The 20928-nt window shown below is 42.3% G+C and overlaps 1 protein-coding gene across 6 annotated transcripts in view; it reads left to right on the forward strand.

Moving 5' to 3' along the window:
• The window catches only part of ADAM12 (ADAM metallopeptidase domain 12), a 332512-nt gene that overhangs the window by 25252 nt on the left and 286332 nt on the right, over positions 1-20928 (forward strand). For 5 of the 6 annotated variants that reach the window (XR_009463109.1, XR_009463107.1, XR_009463110.1 and 2 more), the window contains 2 exons: positions 3809-3865; positions 18721-18854. Coding sequence is in view for 2 of the 6 variants with exons in the window: in XM_019482854.2 (XP_019338399.1) it covers positions 3809-3865; positions 18721-18854 (191 nt within the window). In the remaining 4 variants the exon portion in view is untranslated. The remainder of the gene's footprint in view (positions 1-3808; positions 3866-18720; positions 18855-20928) is intronic. The other variant, XR_009463108.1, reaches the window with a different exon arrangement.

The raw sequence follows: 20928 nt of genomic DNA on the forward strand, positions 1-20928 counted from the left end.
AAATTTCGTACATCCCTAAAAATCAATACACAGTTGTAAATAAGATTTGAAGTGATGTGATGAATGATGGCAATCAGTGATAGGGGGAAGGGAGCAAGTTTGTTTTTTTTTACGTAGTTTTTTTTAAAGATGAAGGGTTCCAAAATATGTTTGTATGCACTTGGAAAGCGACCCCAAAAAAGAAGGTAATGACAGGATGCTGGCCTCATACTATGATGGACTGAGGTTTCTGGGATGGGTGGGAAAATAGGGACAAAACAGGGACAGAATAAAACCTATGACTTTCTCTGCTTTTCCAGAATCAGTAGGAAATTCCCCAGAGTCTTGCATAAATTTTCTCATTGCATTTTTCCTGCCTTATTACTTACTGTTTTGTACCAATTTACTAACCCTCTGCCCCCTTTAAATGCCAGATCTATCCTACTCCCCCCTGATCTCCCTGTAGACAATGCCCACATCCATTTCAATATTTTTCAGTGCTTCTGCATCCAGCGGACTATCTCATTTTCTTCAGAGTTCATCTCAGAGCTTACCTATTGTCTCAGGTCTGTGATTACCAACTCTTAGGCAGAGGAGGGAGATAAAATCAATCCCATTCTATGAACCTACCAGTTTCTTTAAGCTCTGTTCTAACTCTTTCCTTGATATATAGTTCTAGCACTTTTCATCCTAATATATTATCAATGCATGCTCTGTGTATGAAATATTTTTCCTATTCACTGTGCTCATATTTGTATTCTCAAGCTTGAGCTGGCTGTAACATGTTCTGTGATAGTTTTACATGAAAAATACTATAGCCTTTTACTGTATAGAAAGGGCCTGATCCTCTTCCTTCTCCATATCTCCGTCACTGTACCTCCATGGTTATTATCAAGAGTTACTTTTGATGTAAAACAGGTGTGAGAGGAGACTACAGCCCTTTGTTCAGAAAAGCTACTGGGTCAGTTGCATGATGGATAGGACAAGTTCCAAGGTATTTACTTCTTTATATCTGTTTTAGTACATTTTTCATCATGGCATCCTTGGGTTTCTTTTTTCTTTTTTATCATACAGATGAGCTGAGCTGCCTGACTGAGCACTTGTTAACCTTAACTTAATGTGAATCTGAAATTTAACCATACATTTCCTTAGAGGGCAGTAACCATTAAACAAAGATGGCAAATTGCGTATTTAAAGAGTTGGTTATTTTCACATAAAAGTTTATATTCCGGGTATGTAATTAAAAATAAAGTGTGTTTCTTTAACTTATGAGCAAAGTCCCTTTTTCATGCTGTTGTGGAAAGAAAAAGGGTATAGTACTTATAGCTTGTTAAACACTTATAGGAAGTATTTTTCTCCCTTGTTCTTTCTGTGACTAAAAAAGAAAAAAACAGGGGCACTATGTCAGCTTTTGAGTTGCATGTGGATCAAGACAGTTTCCTTTAATGCATACTAAAAGTAGAATATTAAGTTAGTCATGACTGTGAAGCCTTCTCCATGAATAAAATGAGTTGTAAGATTCACTGATGTAGAACGGAGTAGAATCAAACTGAAAAAGATAGGTGGGTGGATGTGACAAAAAAATATAAAATGAGTCCTAATAGGGTTTTAGAGTAATATGAATATACTGATTTTTCCTTTCATCTATCTTTACTGTCTACTAAATTCACTGACTTCAATATACATTATATCAGATTGTATCCCAGTAGAGTCCAGGGCTATATTATGCTAGGTATGGTTTAAATTCACCAATGGTCCCACCTCTTAGGAGTTTATCTGTTTTGTTGAATTAAATGATAAAGGATGTGTATGTATGTTGCCCTATGGTGACCTAGAGACATGCTATTGTGCACTACAGTGACATAGCGATCACGTGGGTCTGCACATGATCAGCAGCTACGTCATTGTAATGGCATGCTCTCCGTTGTAGTGTGCTGCTATGGCGACATAGAGGCTAAATCACATCATGCACATGGCACAGTAGCTTTAGTACTTTCAAAAGGTACTTCTTATTTTGTTTTACTTCCAAAAGTAAGTACTAAAGCATTGTGCTGTAGCAGTATTGCCATATGGTGATGTATAGCTATGCCCAAAGGGTGGCAGAAAGGAAACATTTCTATGTCTGGGGCACAAAGAGCTCAAGCGGTTTAAGGTCACACAGGAAGCCTGTCACAGAGCTGGGAATTAAACACAGGATTCTCAGTTCAGTACATAAATCATGAGATAATCCTTCCTCACTTCAGTGGATTTACTTTAAAGAATGAGCCTGGAGGACCAGTCTCAAGTGGGTTGAGTTTTGAGGACAGTTAACGGAATGAGGCAAATCCATAAAAAAACCAAACATGCATCTTACCCAAACTAGCTAATGACTTTGTACTGTCATGAACAATATATCATTAGCACATTCATAGTGATGATAATGGGCGATCACTCGCGAACGAGTAAGATAGTCTTCCAAGGATCTTAATAGCGAGTCTTTAGCTGGTTCCATAGCTCAATTCCAGATCCACAGGTCTTGTTGCAGTGAGGAGAGGAGTTTCCAGAAGAGATGGGCACTGTGTTGCTACATTGAATGTTCTGATGTTCTTTTTGCCTGTTCCTCTTTTCCTTTTCTGCCTGTCGATGAGCTGTTTCAAAGTGTTGAGGGCCCTTCCAAAGAGGTCTTCCTCCATTTTGTTCGGTCCTGAGCAAGGGTCTCCCAAGTGTTGATGTCAATGTTACACCTCTTCATGTTTGCCTTCAGGGTGTCTTTGAAGCGCTTTCTTTGACCTTCGCTACTTCACTGACCTTCTTTCAGCTGTGAGAAAAAGATTCTCTTTGGAAGCCGGGAGTCAGGCATGTGAACAACATCACCTGTACAGCAAAGTTGGTTTTGGATGATCTTGGCCTCAATGCTGTTGGAATTTGCTTCAGTGAAAATGCTGATGTTTGTACATCTATCCTCTCAGCTAATCCGAAGGATCTTGTGAAGGCACCATTGGTGGTACTTTTCCAAGCTCTTGAGATGTCTTCTGTATGTGGTTCAAGTTTCCTAGCCAGACAGTACACTTGGAATGACAATGGCTCAATAAACCAAGAGCTTAATTTCAGCAAGGATGTCATGATGTAAGAAGACTCTCTTACTCAGATGTCCAAAGACTATGCTCGCACATTTCAAGTGGTGTTGTATTTCCATTTTAATGTCTGCCTTTGGTAAAAGATGGCTTCGAAGATAGGCGAAGTGATCCACGATCTCCAGCAATTCTCCATTGATTCGAAAGGAGTGGGATGAAGGGGCGGGGATTATTTCTCCATTTGGAGCAGGTTGGTAAAGGTCTTGAGTTTTCCTGATGTTTAGAGTTAGGCCAATACTCTTGTAGACTTCCAAGAATATATTAAGAATGGTTTGGAGGTTCGTTTCAGATTGAGCAATGACAGCATTGTCATACACATACTGAAAATCTATTATGGATGTTGTCATATTATGGATGTCTCAAGTATTTTGGACTTGAGTTTGAGGTTTATAACTTGCTGTGCCTGTCCTGTGCTCCCCACTTATGCTTTTTTAGTCACCCGGAGCTACCTGCAGTCTTGCAGCCTGACAGTTTGGCCCCTGGCACTAGTTACCAAGACCACCAATGCTTCTCTCCTGCCATATCTTTGTTGGAACTTTAATCTTGGGGAATGTTGTTAATTCCAGCTCAGTGGTATCTTATTTGATCTGATTGTTAGTGCAAAGTCATTGGGGCTCTGCCTCCCCTACACCCCGCCTAGCGCCAACCCATTGTTACTCTGATGTTGCATGGACGACGTTTTTTTTACCAGTCATCTCTCTCATCTCATCCTGCAGATCCGCTGCTGCCTTGGCTCCTCTCTCTGCAGCCAGACTTCCACATCACTTCTCCAGGTAAGTAGCCTGACTTCTCCAAGTCAGCCAGTAGGGGTAGCTCCTTATTCAGAGGCTGCCACCTGTCATCCCTTCTGGGATCTAGGTCTCGTCTGCAGACTTCCTTCTGCTGCTGGGAACTCCCTTCCGGTTCCCCCATTGGACGGGGACGTGGGGCTTTTAGCTCTGTCCCGCCACCTCTGCTGGCAAAATGGCATCGGCACGCACTTGTAAAGCGCGTCCACGATGGCACCATCTTCTTTTCTTTTGTGGCTGTCCTTGCCCCTGTTGGCTGGGGCTTGGGATGTTGCAGTGCTACCGGTAGGCCCTGAGGTGTGGCAAGCCCACCGCTGCCACCATGCTCCTACAGCTTGGTGTGCTGCGGTGCCACCGGCAGTGTCCACAGTGCAGTGATCCCACTGTTGCCACCACGTTCCTGCGGCTCGGCATGCCATGGGGCCGCCAGCAGGGTCTGCTGCATGGCAATTCTGCCATCACCGCCATGCTCCCATGGCTTGGCATGCCATGGTGATGCTGGTAAGGCCTGCAGCATGGGGATTCCACCATTGCCACCAGACTTCCACAACTCAGCAGCTCCACTGCTCCTGCCATGTATCTCCGCCCTCAAGCTGCCTTGTGGCGTCTTGAGTGTGCCATCTTCTGGGCATGCTTTGTCCATCTTCTGATCCTGCAGTGCTTTCTGCTCCATTGGCCTTGCTGCTGATTCACTACACTGCGACAAGAAATTGGCAACTTTGTAGTTCCTGGCTTGTACCTGACCGAGATTTTAAAGGGAAGAAGAGCTAGTGTCCAACACATTATGCACCCGTTATCACACTTAGACTTGTGCAGCCATTGGAAAGGCGCATGGTCCATTATGAGTGTGAATTCTCATCCTATTAAATAATAACGGAAATATATGACCACCCATTTAATAGTGAGACATTCCGTCTTCATTGTGGAATACCCGCGTTATGCTATATTTAATTTCCTACTTGCAAACACCACTGGTCTTTCAGCCCCATCTTCTCATTGGCATAGGAATGCCCCCATAGCCATTTTGGATCCATCAGTCTGTAGGATAAAAGGCTTAGAAGTCAGGGGTCCTTAGGAGTACGTCACTACATAAATCTCTCTTGATATTCATAAAAGCCGCCTCTATTGGGGGCATCCAGCTTATCACACCCTGCACTTTGCCCTTTATGGAGTCTGTCAAGGGTGCAGCCAACTCTGCAAAGCCTGGTATAAATCTTTGATAATAGTTGGCCAAACCCAAAAAGGAGCACATTTGTTTGTTTATTTGTGGTGGTTTATATTTGTCTACGGTCACTACTTTACTTGCCAGTGGGTGTATGAGCCCCTGTCCCATGCAGAACCCAAGGTAGTTGGTCTCCCGCATTCTTAATCCACACTTCTTAGGACTTGTGGTCATATTAAATTGGTGCAATTCTCATAATACTGCTTCCACATGCTGCAGATGTTCAGGTCATGATTGCAAATAAATTATGATATCATCGATGTACGCTGCAGCGTACCTTGTATGTTGGGCTAGGATATCTATCAGCCTTTGGAATGAGGCTGCAGCACCGAGAAGGCCAAACAGCATCCTTGTACATTCAAATAATCCCCATGGCATGCCGAAAGCCATTTTTTCACTGGTCCTTTCCCACCACAGGGATCTGCCAGTAGCCCTTGGAACAATCCAGGATAGAGATGTACTTTGCTTGACCTATCCGCTCCAGTAGCTCTTCTACATGGGGTATGGGGAATGCTTCAAAACGTGCAACTGCCTTGAGACCCCTAAAATCCACACATATTCTTAATGACCCATTGGATTTCGGGATGACCACCATTGGGCTTCTCCAGGGATTCTGAGATGGTATTATCACCCGTTTTTTAAGCATTTTATGTATCTCCTCATATACCCAAGCTTATAGATGGTGAGGGACTGGTCTTCACCTTTCCCTCCCAACTACCCCTTTGGGCACATTTATTTCATGTACTACACCCCTAGCCTTTCCTGGGTCCTCGCTAAACACATCACCAATTTTAAAGATGATCTGTCCCAGCTCCTTTTGCTGCTCATCCATAAGGCAGTCTCCTATTTCTATCTTGCCCCCTTGTGTATTTCCTCCTATCTCAGGGCTTAGTTCTTTGCTTACTTCTTCAGGACTCAGTAGCCATCCCTCTGGCTCCCTCCAAGCCTTCAAGAGATTTACATGGTAGATCTGGTGTTCCCTTACATGTCTTGGGTGGTATACTTCATAATCTATGGGCCCGGCCCTTCCTGTTATCTCCAAAGGCCCTGGCCACTTAGTTAATAGTTTATTTGCAGAGGAGGGAAGTAAAACCAGCAGTTTATTCCCAGTCTGAAACACTTTCTTGTGCCTTTTGATGGTTGCTAGCTTTCTACCATTGCTGTGCTCTCTCTATGTTCACCTGGGCTAACTGCTGGGCCTGCTCAAGGTGTTCAATCATCTCCTGTCTAAATTCATAGATTGTTAGGGGCTGGAAGGGACCTTGCAGATCATCGGGTCTAGCCCTGTCACTCTAGGCAGGAAGACAACTAGGGTTAGGTGACCCCAGCAAGGTGACTGTCTAGTCTCCTTTTGAAAACCTCTAGGGTAGTTGACTGCACCACCTCTGGAGGGAGTCTATTTTAGTCTGGGCACCCTGACTGTGAAGGAGTTTTTTCCTGGTATTAAGCCTGAAGCGGCCTTCCAGGAGTTTGTATCCATTGGTCCTGGTCTTCCCCAGGGGTGCCCTAGTGAACAGTTGTTCACCAAGCTCCTGATGCACTCCTCTGATATAGCAGTAAGCCACTATCAAGTCCTCTCTCTGGGATGATGACACAACTTTGCTTCACTCCAGTTTTCACTTCAAATGGTTCTGTTTGATTCCCATTGCTGAGAACCCTTGCTGACATGTTGTCATAGAGCAGTCTCAGAACACTGATGAATTTGTTTTGGACAGGATTTTCCATAGGGCTTCACAGTTTACAGGCTCAAAGGCTTTAGAGAGGTTGATGAAGGCCAAATGGAGATGTCTGTTTTGCTCACAACACTTCTGGATTTAATGTGCTGCAAAGATCATGTTTGTGGTTCCTCAAGATGGTCTAAAGCTGCTTTGAAATTCTGGAAGAATTTCTTCTGCAAGTGGGAGAAAGCAGTTAATGAGGATATGGGCAATGACTTTCTCAGCAGTGGCCAACAATGAGATGCTCATAGTTTTCACAGTCAGCTTTGTCCCTCTTCTTGAAGATGGTATCGAGGCATCCCTTGGGTCAGCTGGGACTTTTTCCTTGTTCCAGATTTTAAGGATGAGGACATAAAGCTGACACATAAGTTGTACTCTTCCTCCTTTAAAAATATCTGCAGGTATTCCATCAACACCAGCTGCCTTGTTAGTCTTCATTTTCCTGATGGCACTCCTGACCCCTCCCAGGGTAGGTGGCAAACCGAGCTCTTCTCTGATTGCTTTTGTGGAAAGTTGTTGATCTTACCTTCATCGACAGTTGAGTCATGATTCAGAAGGCCCTGGAAATCTTTTTTCTGGTGAACATTAATGGATTCGCTCTCTTTCAGGGGTGTTGTTCCATCCTTTCATCTTAGAGGATTAAGGCCTTGAGTGCTGGGGCTGTAGACAGCTTTGGTAGCACTGAAGAAGCCACGAGTGTCACAGATGGCAGCAAAATGTTGGATTTCTTTGGATTTCTGAATCCACCACTCATTCTTCAGTTCTTGTGTTCTCCTCTGCAGCTCTGATTTTACTTGTTGGTGTGCATTTTTCTTGATGGCAAAGTTGATGTCATTCTGCCAGGCACAGAAAGCTTTCCGTTTCCTGTCAATGAGACCTTGAATTTCAGTCATTTTTGTCAAATCAGTCTTGATGTTTCCTGATCTTGTAGCCTATGGTATTTTAACAGGATGAGAGAACAGCTGTCTTGAGTCCCGTCCAGTACTCCTTGACTCCTTCTGGGTGCTCTGTTGGTAGTGTCTCATTCAGAAGTTGCTGGAATTCTCGCTGCTTGAGTGGGTCTTTCAAGCACTTGAAGTTTACCTTGTGCCTGATCTGCTTCCTTTGCATTCTTCATTTAGGAGCAATCCTGATGGACATGCAGGAATGGATGAGGCAATGGTCAATCCAACAGTTATCATCACTAGTCATGGCTCTTGTAATCAGGACATCGTGGCAATCGCGAGTTCGAACAATCGTATAGTCGATCAAATGCCAGTGTTTCTAGGATGTCTTGAACTTGTTCCTTTGATGGAACAGGGTATTTGTGATGACAAGTCCATGGTCTGCAGACTTCGTCAGGAGAAGGACCCTGTTAGCATTTGAATTTCCAATGCCTTCTTTTCTGATTAGAAAAAGTATCATTAGCACACTCATAGTATACAGGTGTTGACTTCACTGCATTGGCACAGATACCTTGGTACTACCTTGATACAAAAGGAAGTAAGCTATGCCCTGAAGAGGAGACTCATGCTTTATGACTGACCACCACCTCATATACCTAGCAGAGAAATCAGTGATGTTCTGTTTTGCTTCGCCACTTTGCACAGCTACTCAGTGCCCAGCTCTGCTACTCAGGCTTGACACTGCTCTGGTGTTGCATGTCTGTCTCTGGGGATAAAATACAGATCATTACACTTTTTTCTTGTATTTATGTTTCTTTCCCTTCTATTCATTGACTTTATATTCCTATTCCTCAGGTTGTCTCTTAGTCATCCTATCTCCACTTGTATGTATACCTCCTTTGTATTTGTATTGGACTATAATGAATTCAGTTTTAATCTTTTGCATCCCAGTGTTCTCCACCTAGTCCACTTTAATGTGTGCCTTCACTACAGGTTTCAGAACCCTTTTTCATATTAACAATTTTTTTCCATTTCATATAAATATGTTCTCTCTTTTGTTGTATCAGCTGTTTTTTTCTACAGTCCGTTATTCTTGACAGCCTCATGGTAAAAATCTCATATTCAATCTTCTTCTCTTTTTAGCCTGCACTCTACTGATCTTTTGTATATTATGTATGTTATGTAATGCTCTACCACTTTGTTACAAAAGCCATGTTTGAATATATAGATTTGTAAAAAAATCAGCTTATTAGCATGTGTGCTCCACTTAGTGCTGTACGATGGGAGTACAAACTTCTTTATTCATATAATCACCCCAAATAGGGAAATCATGCCTGTGAAAGTACTTAAACATGTGCCACGTCCCATTGAGGTCCATAGGACTTCCAAAACAAGTGTTTAAATTTAAGCATATGCTTAAATGTTTTTCTGAATCAGTCCATAGTACCCAATTGCAGGGCTTTCTACCACCTTTGTATAGGTAGAAAGCCATGACCCCTTACCACAAGCAGAAGTGTGAATGAAAAAAATCCAACTGTGCAACTAAATAGCTTGTTGAAGTCAGTAATCACAGGCAGAGAGATCTTAATGACATCTATGTGTATTTCTAAAATGCCACCTGATTTTGCCCCATACAAACATTGAGTTATTACTTTCTCACAGAAGTAGACCCAGAGTATATAAGTAATAGAAGCAAAATTGGGGCCACATGGCATTCAGACATCATTGCTTTTGAATGTGATGGGTGAAGTTCAACAGGTGATTATTTTCTTTGTGTTTTGGAGTACTGTAAAACGAAGCCAGAGCCTCCTGTTACTAAATAGGGGGAAGGTGATCTGCAAATAAATAGGCAGAAAAATAAGGCAGATACACTGGCTGACATTAAGACGGGGGCTGCAGGCAGCAGAATCATGTTGCAGCCGGGGGACAGGGCAAACTGCCCATTAGAGCTAAAGAAGCTCAGCTCCAGCACTTTGAGCAGGGAGCAGGCAGGGGATCATGCGAGTGCTGACGGGGAGGAAAGTGGGGGAGGGAGGACAGAGCTCTCAGGAGAGAAGACTCTGCCTGAGAGACCATGACTGGCATGGAATGCCCTTGAGGCAGAGGTGACAGCCTACCAGTAAGAGGGTTCACCAAGTGTTGTTTTACCCTGGAAAAGGGAGGGGAGGGTTGGGGGGATTGTTTGGTTTCTTAAGCAGATGCTTGCCTTTTTATTGTTATAATTAAACTGGTGGACCAGGTGTGGCTAATAGGGTGTGATGAGGAGAGGCACAAGGGTGCCCAAGGGACACATGGGTGTTTTGAGCCCTGCAAGTGGGAACAGATAAGGTAAAAGGCTGAGTAGCAAAGGCAAGAGAGATGGCCTGAGGTTGGGAAGGTTTGGGCCAGGCCCCGGGAAGGGCAAAAAAGGGCTGGTACCCAAGAGTCGAAGGCAGGCACAGTAGACCTAGGCCAAAGTGGGGCCCCGCCAGAGAAAGGGGGTCAGATCCAGGAAGGCTGATGCCCAAGCAAGGGATTGGATACCTGAGTCAAGTATTGTACTTGAGGCAAGCAGTCCCATTGAAGTGTTAATTGGTATCACCTGCAAGGCATAGGTGTGGCTGTATGGGAGAATGGAGGCCTCACATTAGGCCCTGATGGCCAGCAAGGCCCAGCCCTGAGAGAGGCAATCAGGGCAAAGCTAGAGAGAGAAGGAGAGAGAGAGCCCCATGGACTCATCAGCCCCAGGAGGCAACCTCCCTCATTACTTTTCTTTAACATTAAGGCGTGGCAGAATAGTGAGCAGGTTGACACCCAAGGAAAATTGAGTAGGGAGAACAGGATAGAGGTGGCCACTAGAGGGCATCATGGTGGCCCTCAGGCATCATCTTGTTCCAAGTACTCATAGAGGGAATAGCACAATTTATATAAAATTTTGGCTAATTTCTTTGTTGGGGCCAATTTTGTGGTATTAACGTATGTATAGAATTAATACCAAAAGCATCCTGCCACATATAACAGCTAAACTCCCAAAACTCTCAAGTCACCACCTCCTAAAACTTGAATGAAATACCATATCGTACAGTTGGTTAAGAAAACATGTTTTCATATATAAGTAGGCTCAAGCCCTCTTCCAGTTCCCAAAATAATTAATGGCATAAATTAGTCACAGTTGTCACCAATAAATGTTGACTGACATTTTGTTATAGCTAGTATCTCAAATACCACTCTTCAGTAAATATTCCCTCTTTCTGACAACCATTGTGGTGCTGAACTGATCCAGGAACGCAATTATGATTTCAAGGCTTACAGATTAACTAATGAGTCCTGACTACCACATTTCTACCAGTCTGTTAGGAGCTTCTTCTTAACACCTGTTTTAAACAATTGAACCTTATAAACCACAGATTCTTAGAGACTTAAATTAAAATTTCATATTTCAAGCTGTGAGACTATGGAGGCTTATAGCCCACCCTGTAGCAATTTATTTGTACAGAAGATATCAATCTTGAAGATCAAGTTCAGTAAATATAGCAATATTCTGTGTGTATGTAATATATATTTATAAATATTTTAGTAACTTTTTTGATACCCACATTTAAAAAAAAATAATGCTATAAACCAAATCTCTGTGTTTTATAGAACTATATTCTTTCTTCTGGGATTCCAGTGTTACAAGCAAATCATTTAAAGCTTTTGCTGTTCTAACCAGAATCCCTCAAAAATATTTTTGTCTATAGCCCAGTTGGATAGAATTTGTCCATTGTAAAACACATATTTTCTTTTTTTTTTATTTGTACAGAATATAAATTAATCCAATATATGCAAAATTTACAACCAATGGATTTGAAGGGAAGATCTTGCTAGAGGGGTATTGTATACCTGATTAAGAAAAAAATTGCTTCATTAGCTATGTACACAGGTAATAGTAAATGCAGAGTTAATAGGGCAGCAGTTCAGTTTCTCAGAGTTGAATGACATCTCACTAGTACAGGCAGTATTTATTCTTTGAATATCACCATGAAGATTTGAAATGTCATTCCTTTTAAAATTGAGAATCAGCCAGTGTTTGCTGTTGTTTGATTGAGTTATAAAACATTATGGTTTATTTTTATACTGGATCCCTTTTATATGGCAACACAAAATGAAATAATATCTTACAGAGAGGGTCAATTATAATCTCGGGTAAAAAGAAAGGAAGGTCAAAAGGGAACATTTTAAGAGAAATATTCCAGTATTGTCAGGGAAGGTAGGAAAAGAAAGTGAGCACAGTACATCAGAACTGGGTAACCAAGGTTAAAGTGTATGTCCCAATCGCACACAGTTGAAAGGGAGGAACAAGGAGGATGGAGCTGGAGAACTCTCATCTTGCAGGAGAAGGTGGCTCTCAGGGCAGAAGCAGAGCTCCATTTAGAAATTAAAAGAGTTCAAGCAAGTTTTATTCATCAAAGGTACATCTACAGTGAGAGATGTATATTTCTAGGGTTTTTTAAACAAAACTTTATAAAGGTTTCAATGAAAGCTAGAAAGCAAGGTCTGTAAAATAGCAGGAGCAAGGCCTGAGTCATTTAATCCAAATGGCTGAGACTGCTCTAGTGAGCTGAGAAGAAATCAGGATTGGAGCCAAAAGTTTCTCATTTCACTGAGACATGCTCCATAAATTCCTAGTCTGTGAGAGAACTAGGAAAGGTTCTGCTCTTGATGATGTTAAATGGGTTCTTGCTCTGTCTCACAGACAGGTGAAATGATACCTGAAAATGATGCGACTGCAGACTTGAATGTGTCATTGAAGAGTCTATCATGTATGGGTAGTGGGGTGGGACGGTAGCAGTGTTGCAGTCAGCTGGAGCTGTCAGAAGAAACCTTCATGGAGCAGCTAAATATCGCTGATTCGTTGTTGCAAATTTGTCTTGCTAATTCTGTCCTGATTTTAAAAAAGGAGGAAGGTGGAAACACCCCTTTAACATGGGTACTGCAGGAAGGACAGGAAATCCTGACATACTTAGGAACAAACTTAGACTGAGGTTTACCTTTTTTTAATTTCTTCCTAGAAGGGCTTGGGTCTAGATATTCATTCTGGGTCGGTGACTTCATCTCTGGATGAGTTGGGAACTCTTTTTATCTAGTCAGAATGCTGAAACTTTCATATAAGAAGCAAATTTGCCCACCTGCCTTGGTTTATTATTCCTCCTCTTCCTTTTTCTTTCGATCTGTAGGCATAGGTGACTCGTGGAGGGATGGTTGGGGGGGGGGGGGCACATGCTCCCCCTCCCCAATAGGGCTGTCTCCGATGCTGACTCCACCAGTGGCTTCTGCGGGTGCTCACCAGCCCTGTCCCCACCACTGCCACCCCCAACAGCTTCTGCAGGTGCTTCCCCAGACTCAGGAGGCACCAGTCTCCCATGTCTGTAGATGAAGGGTTATATTTCGAACAGGATGTTAGATATACTCGACCTGATTCTCCTCACATCAGTTTAACACTACATCCATTGGCAACATGTAGGGGGTTCATGAGGGTGCATGTGCACCCCCTGAACTTGGCGGGGCACCCCCTGCAAAAAGCGCTGACAATACCGCAACTGGCCGCCACTCCCCCAAACCATTGGCACCGCGGCAGCTGCCTTCCGCCACCACGCTCCCACTGCCAACACTGCCACCGCCACCTGCGGGAGTTTGCTGTGCCCCCCCAGCCTCCAGGAGCATGTTGCATTCATGACTTCATCAGCAGTGATTCCTGATTTACAGTGGTTTAAGTGATAACTGAATTATCTATTGTGACGTACACATCTTACACAATGTGTCAGCCAGAAAGTATGAATGACCATGGGTTGATCATCAGATTCCTGGAATTTACTCTGGACTCTAGGCATAACTCCATGTGCATAACATGGACAGTGATTTCAGTTAGTTTTCAGCCCTATACCTTCCACTTGAAGGTACTGAGGGGATGTATGTAGTTGCTGGAATCTATCTGTTTCGGTGGTGGAAGGAAGGAGCTAATATTCCATTATGGAGCTACATATCTACAGGGTTCTTAAACTTGCACATGGTTAGGGGAGTTATATGAAATGCTGCACACTGAAGGTTCAGGTATGGTAGGATGGCATAGGGCAAGACTGTAGCAAGAACCTTGACTTCATTTCCTGTCACCTGAGTTATGCCCTCATCTTATATTTATTCAGATTTATTTTTTATATCAATGCTAGGCTCTCTTTCAGTGATTTTTTATATTACACCAGTTCTCCTTTTCTGTGGTGAAGACCATTCTTATGTTGAGAGAGAGAGAGAAAATACTCAGTAAATAATATGGTAGCATAAGAGTGATGTTATACCTGTGATCGTCCAGAAATTATGTGAGGGGCAAGTATTTCTTAGGGTGATATCTTATTGGGCCATCTGTGTAGTTGCGTTAGATGAGTTTTTGAATGCAAGACAAACTCTACTGTACAGTTAGTCCAATAAAAGGTACCACCCTAAGAAATCTTTGCTTCTTGCACAATAAATAACATGGCCTGCAAATAGCTTTTTTGATATTGCAATATTAATCTAAGTCATGTGACTGACTCTGCATGTAGAGCATTAACTCAGTTACGACTTATATTCTCTCTCAAAGTTTCTTCTCTAATGTGTATTGTGGACACCTTGTGCATAATCTATACTGTTTCTATGCCATGTTCAACTGCTGTGAGGCATGCCCTACCCACTCATTTCTGTACTATGCATGCCAAATCCTAGAAATGAGCCAGTGTAACCATCTTGGTATAGCCTTGAGCAGAGCACCAGTCAGGACCACTGAGAAAGACAACCTGGGGTTGGCACTGGGGCCAGGGACAGATGTGAAAGGCAGCCAGACCCTTTCAGTGGCCCATATCAGGCACCAGGGGGCACTAAAACTCACCTCCCAGCCTGCTGGCCAGTGGGGAGCTATCTAACTGGGAGATGGGTGATTTCTAGGGCTGTGCAAAGCTTCGGATCACGATTCGGATTCAGAGATGATTTGGATGTTTCGAAGGCCAAATCTATGAATCTGAATTGAATTGCTAGAAGCTTTAGGCTTTCCAAATTGATATGGGAAAGATTCGGCGATTCAGCCATAGGGTATAATAGGGAATCGGTGAAATATCTGTAACTTTGTTGGTTTTCACCTGATTTGGATGAAACTTGCAGGGATGGTAGCTGGTGCTAAGGGCATGAAGCCTGTCAAGGTTCAAGGTGATAGATGCAGTGGTTTCTGGGAAACTGCACCTCAAGCTGCTGACAAGCAAAACTTGTGTCATGTGCGTGTGTTAAGCCACAGTGGGGTGAAAACTGCAGCCACAAAGCCTGCTAGCTGTCAAGGAGATAGGTGTAGGAGGAGTCTGGGGCCCTGCACCTCTGGCCGCAGGCAGGCAAAACTCATGACATGGGCGCCTGTGGGACTGTGTGTGCTCAGATGCACCCTTCCTGGTGCTGGGGCCTCTGCACAACATGGCAGCGTGCCTCCATGAGACCTCCTCCTCCCCTACAAGACGGCAGGTCAAAATAACTTGCCTGGCTCAACACCAATAGCACCAGCAGCATCAAAGGTACCCAGAACTGTCACAGAGCCTTTCTTTTTATAAAGGAATTGACAGCAAGAAGTAAAGATGTTGTGCTGGATATATGTTACTCATGGTGTGTGATGGCTTATCTTGTGTTTTTATGTTTATTATGAAAAAAACTGAAATAGTTAGAAAAATATATCTGAGAAAGCTTTTGGGTTGAAAAAACATTTGTCAGGCTGAGGAAGTACGTACAGTTGGTGTCTCTCCTGGCCCTGGGTGGAAGGAATAGTAAAGAAGCCAGATGCTGGCCTGGCACGCAATGCAGACAAAAAAGTCAGTCAGTGAAAATGGAAATGGAGGCATAGGGGGGTGAGGGACAGGCTGGGGGCGTGGGGGATGTAGCAGCGCAGGTAAACGCGCAGAGGTACCTGGGGAGTCAATTGTCCAAGTTTTTCCTGCCTGCGGCCGGAGGTGCAGGGCCCCAGAACCCAGACTCCCCTGCAGTTCTCACTCCCTGTGCCTTAACACGCACAGTGTCACCTACCTCATGAATTTTCTTGTCAGCAGTTTGAGGTGCATTTTCCCAGAAACCCCTGCACCTATCTCCTTGAAACTTGGCAGGCTTTGTGGCCTCATCAAGAGCTACCATAAAGTTTTCAGCCCACTGTGGCTTAACACATACACGTGACATGAGTTTTGCTTTCAGGATTTGAGGTGCAGCTTCCCAGAAACCCCTGTACCTATCACCTTGAAGCCTGGCAACCTTTATGCCCTTAGCAGCAGCTATCACCCATGAAAGTTTCATCCAAATCAGCCAAAAATCAACAAAGTTATAGATATTTCATTGATTCCCCATTATACCCAATGGCTGAATCGCCGAATCTTTTCTGAATCGATTTGGCCCATTCAAATCAGAAAAGCGATTTGGATCTACAAATCCAAGTTGGCTGAATTCCAGTTGAATAGTTGCCTATTTGCACCAGCCTAGTGATTTTCCCTAGCCATGCCCCGCCCCTGACTGTGGGTCAGCTGAGGTTGGGGGGGGGGAATGCCCACCCCATGCCCAGTGAAGGGGGGAAGCCAGCAATGGAGGCTTTACTCCCTGCCCCAGCTGGGAGCTGGGTTGATTCCTTAACTGAGAAAGGGGTGAGGCGGGGAAATCCACCCTGCTCCTGGTTGCTGGGGATAGAAAAGTCCCTGCTGGCAGCTGAGTGCGGGACCAGCCTTGCTTTGTTGGAGCAGAGAGCACAGCTGAGGGCTGCAAAGCATGCTGGGATGCTGGGGTATTCTGATTTAACTTAAACTAGGAAGGGGTCTGGAACAGAAGTTCCATAAACCAATTTGACCCAAATCAATTAAGTCTGATACTACATTCAACCAGGTTTATCTCAAAAGTCGTTTATGTGTACTGTTTGTAGCTGGTTTATATGCACTGAACTTACGTTCTGTTACAGGTTTAAACCAATTTCTGATTACTTATACTGGCCTATGTGTAACTTTTTTCCAGCCTGGGTGTATTAAGTGGGTCTCTTTAAGGTGGCCTCATCTTGAGGAGTTGATGCTCACAGAGCAGGAATGAGTGAGTGGCACTCCTTGACATTGCAAGGAGGCAGTGTGCATGTGTCACTAGGGTTCTAAATGCTTTATGACCTTCTTGAGTAATTAGAAAGAAATGTTGAGACCACTATGGTGAGTGAGTCTTTGTGTTGAACAGAATTCAGACTAATTTGTTAAATAGAGTATAACTGAAGGTTTCCATGCAGAGCAGAATAAAATGGTGTGGATTAAGAAGTAATTGGGGTCTAATAAAAGTCTAGGATTAAAATGGCTAAACCTTTTGTGCACAATAAACTTGGAGGCTTCAGTAATCTAAAACTGCATCGTTATGTCTGACTCAAATTTGCAAAATGTGAGGACCAGCTGACTCAGCCAAAGAAATGGAAAGGACATAAAAGGAAATCAATGACTATCATCTACCTTTAGGGAGCTAAGGCTATATGAAAGCATAGTAGGATGATTAAATCACTCAGGAGAAATTGGGAATCTAGTTACATGGTTCTGACAGCAATACTAATCACTTTTTTATGAGTTTTTTGGGTCTGATTCTGCAAACATGCAACTGAGGGAATGATCCAGGCCCCTCTTAAATTCTCTCTCTCTCTCTCTCTCTCCTTTTTTTTTACAATGACTCCTAATAGAAATATTTAGATGTTGTTACATTATCTTTCAAATTCCTCAAGGTTCACCTTTGAGATGCTTACAAATCTAATCTGTTGATTTTTAGCTAGACAAAAAAGCCATACCCAGGAAAGCCCACCCCATCCCTTCTTCCTTGTCTTACCTCCAATATAGAAAAAAAGACAAAAAGTAAAGAATGATCCATGTAACTAGCACAGCAGTGCCAGTACTCCCCCAGTTTCATTGGCTTGCAGATTGCAACCCTACCCACTGTTCTCTTGTGTCTCTATAGTGTAAGTGCTTCAGGGCAAGGTTTGTGCAGCATCCAATGAAGTGGGGCTTTTGGGGTGGTACTGTAACATTAATAAGTATTATAACCTTTTTGCAATGTTAAGCAGAGCCTGTTATTTATCGTGACAAATCTCTACTTTAAATTACAAAGATAGAAGTGAAAATGTTACTGCATAGTTTGATAGTTGACAGTTTGACTGGATGTTGGGGCTAAGTACAGACAGTCGAAAAGCCGAGGCTGAATCGATTCAATCTTTTCAGGTTAGTCTAAGGTGTGTAGATTGACCCAATAAGCAAGTGAATGGGCACTCACTTTTGAGTCCATAGATACAGCCACATGCCTGCAGTGGCTCAGGCCAGAAAGCGGTGGGCTCTAGAGCATACCTCCCTGCTCAGCTGGAGCAGATAGCTTGAACCAAAGCTAGCATGTCTACCCTGGAAGAGGGAGTTTGCAGGGGAGATGCAAAGCATCTTGGGATGCTGAAGGACTATGAGTTAAATTGAATATAGAGGGGATCTGGGACAGAAATTCAATAAAACAATTTAATCTAAGTAAGTTGATACTATATCTATCCAGGTTTATCTTAAACCAGTTTTGGCCATTTTGAAAGTGGTTTATGTGCACTGAACTTCTGTTGTGTTACATATTTGAACTGGTTTCCAATCACTTATATTGGTTTATGTATAATTTCTGTCCCTAGCCTGGATGGTCCTGGGCTGCTATGTTGCTTGTTCTGTTCCCTTAAGCTACTGTCTACTTTTCCCCCTCTCACCCTGTCTTCACATTAATTGCATTTTTGACAGTAATGAGAGGTTTGCTCAAAGGAAGTATAGTCTTAACACTTCCCTTTTCTCTTAGAATTCAGGTGTGGTTTGCTGCTGACTTTTCTAAGAAGCAATGTCAGCCCATTGTGTTTTAATAGTTAATTTTTTTCCTTGAATTTACTTCATTCTGAACCCTTCTGCCAAGTCCCATAAATAATAAGGTTCACATTGTCGAGTTCTGTTTCCTACTAACATGAAATGTTTTTCCCCCCTAACCTAGGAGAGAATGTGGACAGTAAATTGGAATCCTCTAGGCAACAGACGCCAAAGAACCAGTCAGAAGATTATGAGATAATAGTTCCCTACCTTTTGAACGGAGAACAATGGAAACCAATAAATGGCATCTATTCAAAGGTTCGTTTTCATTTTGTTGATGATTATATCATGACCTATACAAAAATTGAAAGACTGTAAATAAAAACAAATGCCTGCACTTCACCACAGGTGTTATAAACATACATTAATGATATTTTAGCAAAATGTCCACCAACTAGAAATGATTATTTACCTTATTAGAATAAAATCTTTAAGTAAATAAATGAGAATTTTGAGCTGTTTTGTGTCATTTTGAAGTGACATATTTTTGATAATGAAAACAGATTTCATTTTTAAATACCTATTTTGATACCTATTTCTTAGTTGCTTGAGAGCCATTAATATACTTTGAAATAACTTTATGAATGTGTTACACTGGTAGAAATAAAGGGGGAAGAGCATTTGGCTAACTTAAGGAAGGAATTACATTGAAAGAGGAAATGACAGATGTCAAGAAGATGAGGGAAGATGTCTAAAAGATAAGTCTGGGTTCAAAGGAAAGTCAGTGTCTGTAATGAATATATGTTATGCTGTATATACTGTCTCCTTCACCAGTCCTGTAGCTCTTTTCTGTGGGGTGATATTTGTAGGTGAAGTATGAGAGTACAGACTGTCTTATGGTGTAAACTAGCATTGCTTCATTAGGGAGAACTTGAGACATTGCATGTATCCTGTAGCAAGAGACTGCATTTAGTGTTACTGCTGTAGAAGCAGTCCAGAGAGGGAATTGTAATTCAGTCATGGTTTTCTCCCTGGTCTCCCCACTTGCTCCAGGAGAGAAATAATCTGTCTGGCCAGTTACAGATTGCTTCTTCCCCTATACTGGCTTAGCTTTCTTGGACTGGGCCCAACTCTTCCAATATTCCACATTATTTAGATGTGGAGGAGTACCAGCCCTTCTGAGTTTTGCCTTTCCCATGACATACAGGTTTGGTGGTATGGGTAGCACTAAGGATGGAGTAAGGGAGTATGTTATGTTTCCTGGATCTCTTTCATGGGTATGTAGGGCAGGTGCCAATTTTGGACCCAACCTTTTCAATCCAGATTGTGCTACCAGTTAATTTTATCATGTATGATACATTAATATATTCAACTAAAACAAAATCTCAAATGGGGAAAAATGTAAGCCTGTACTGCAGCTGAAAACTGTTTATCAAGAAATCCTATTTAATTACTATAGATTTCTTCTGAGGGAAACACTTTGAGGCATGGTTATTTGGAACTGACATCGCTGGGTATAAAAAGAGATTTTGAATTAATGGACATGACTTCTTCAAAATTTTTATATTTAAATTATTTTCTCCTTCCTTCCCCTCTCCTTATCCTCTCTCGCCCCAACCTTTCCTGTCCCGTATTGGAAAGAAAGGCTAAGCCTATGTTTGAATATATGTACTGACAAAGGGAATGTTATTGTGAATCTATAAAGGCATGTGATATCTTAGGGGAGATAACACAGATGGCTTTGTCCTAGCTGTATGTGCAACTCTATTTTTAGAACATTTAATTGGAAACAGACATTCTCCTTGTAGAGTACTTTAGGCTACTCAAGCCCACTGTAGTTTTCTGAAAGGGTTACTATGAAGTATCCTTATATGAATAATGATAATATGATTTATATCATTAATTTGTTTCCCAGATTTGCTTGCAGTTTAAGATGAACATTAGAAAAGATTTGTGGTTTGGTATAGAGATCTATGTGCTGCCTCAGCACTTTTTTGAATATTTCTTTTCCATGGAAACTGTTATAAATTAAATACATAAAAGTGCAGATCAAGCTGTGGGAAAAACAACAATGTTAAACTGGTTGAGGAATAAAATGGTGACTAGTTTGTCATGTAAATACTGATAAGTAGGAAAGTTAAACAGTATTCTGGTAGATGTTAAGTAAGATCTGTTGCTCTTTACCTCTTTTTCAAAGCATGCCACTTTTTTTTTTGCTTATCTAGGTGAATTACATTGCTGAAGAAAATACAGAAAAGTAAATAACTTAATTCATATGTAGAATGGTAAAGTATTAAAGTTACTTGTGTGTAGATAACCTTGCAGCAAAATCTCCCCTTAGCACTTGTATGGGACACCTTCAAGAAAAACTGAAAGAACTGTGTTCGTCCCG

This window comes from Alligator mississippiensis, chromosome 6, assembly GCF_030867095.1.
Source record: "Alligator mississippiensis isolate rAllMis1 chromosome 6, rAllMis1, whole genome shotgun sequence".
NCBI lineage: Eukaryota > Metazoa > Chordata > Crocodylia > Alligatoridae > Alligator > Alligator mississippiensis.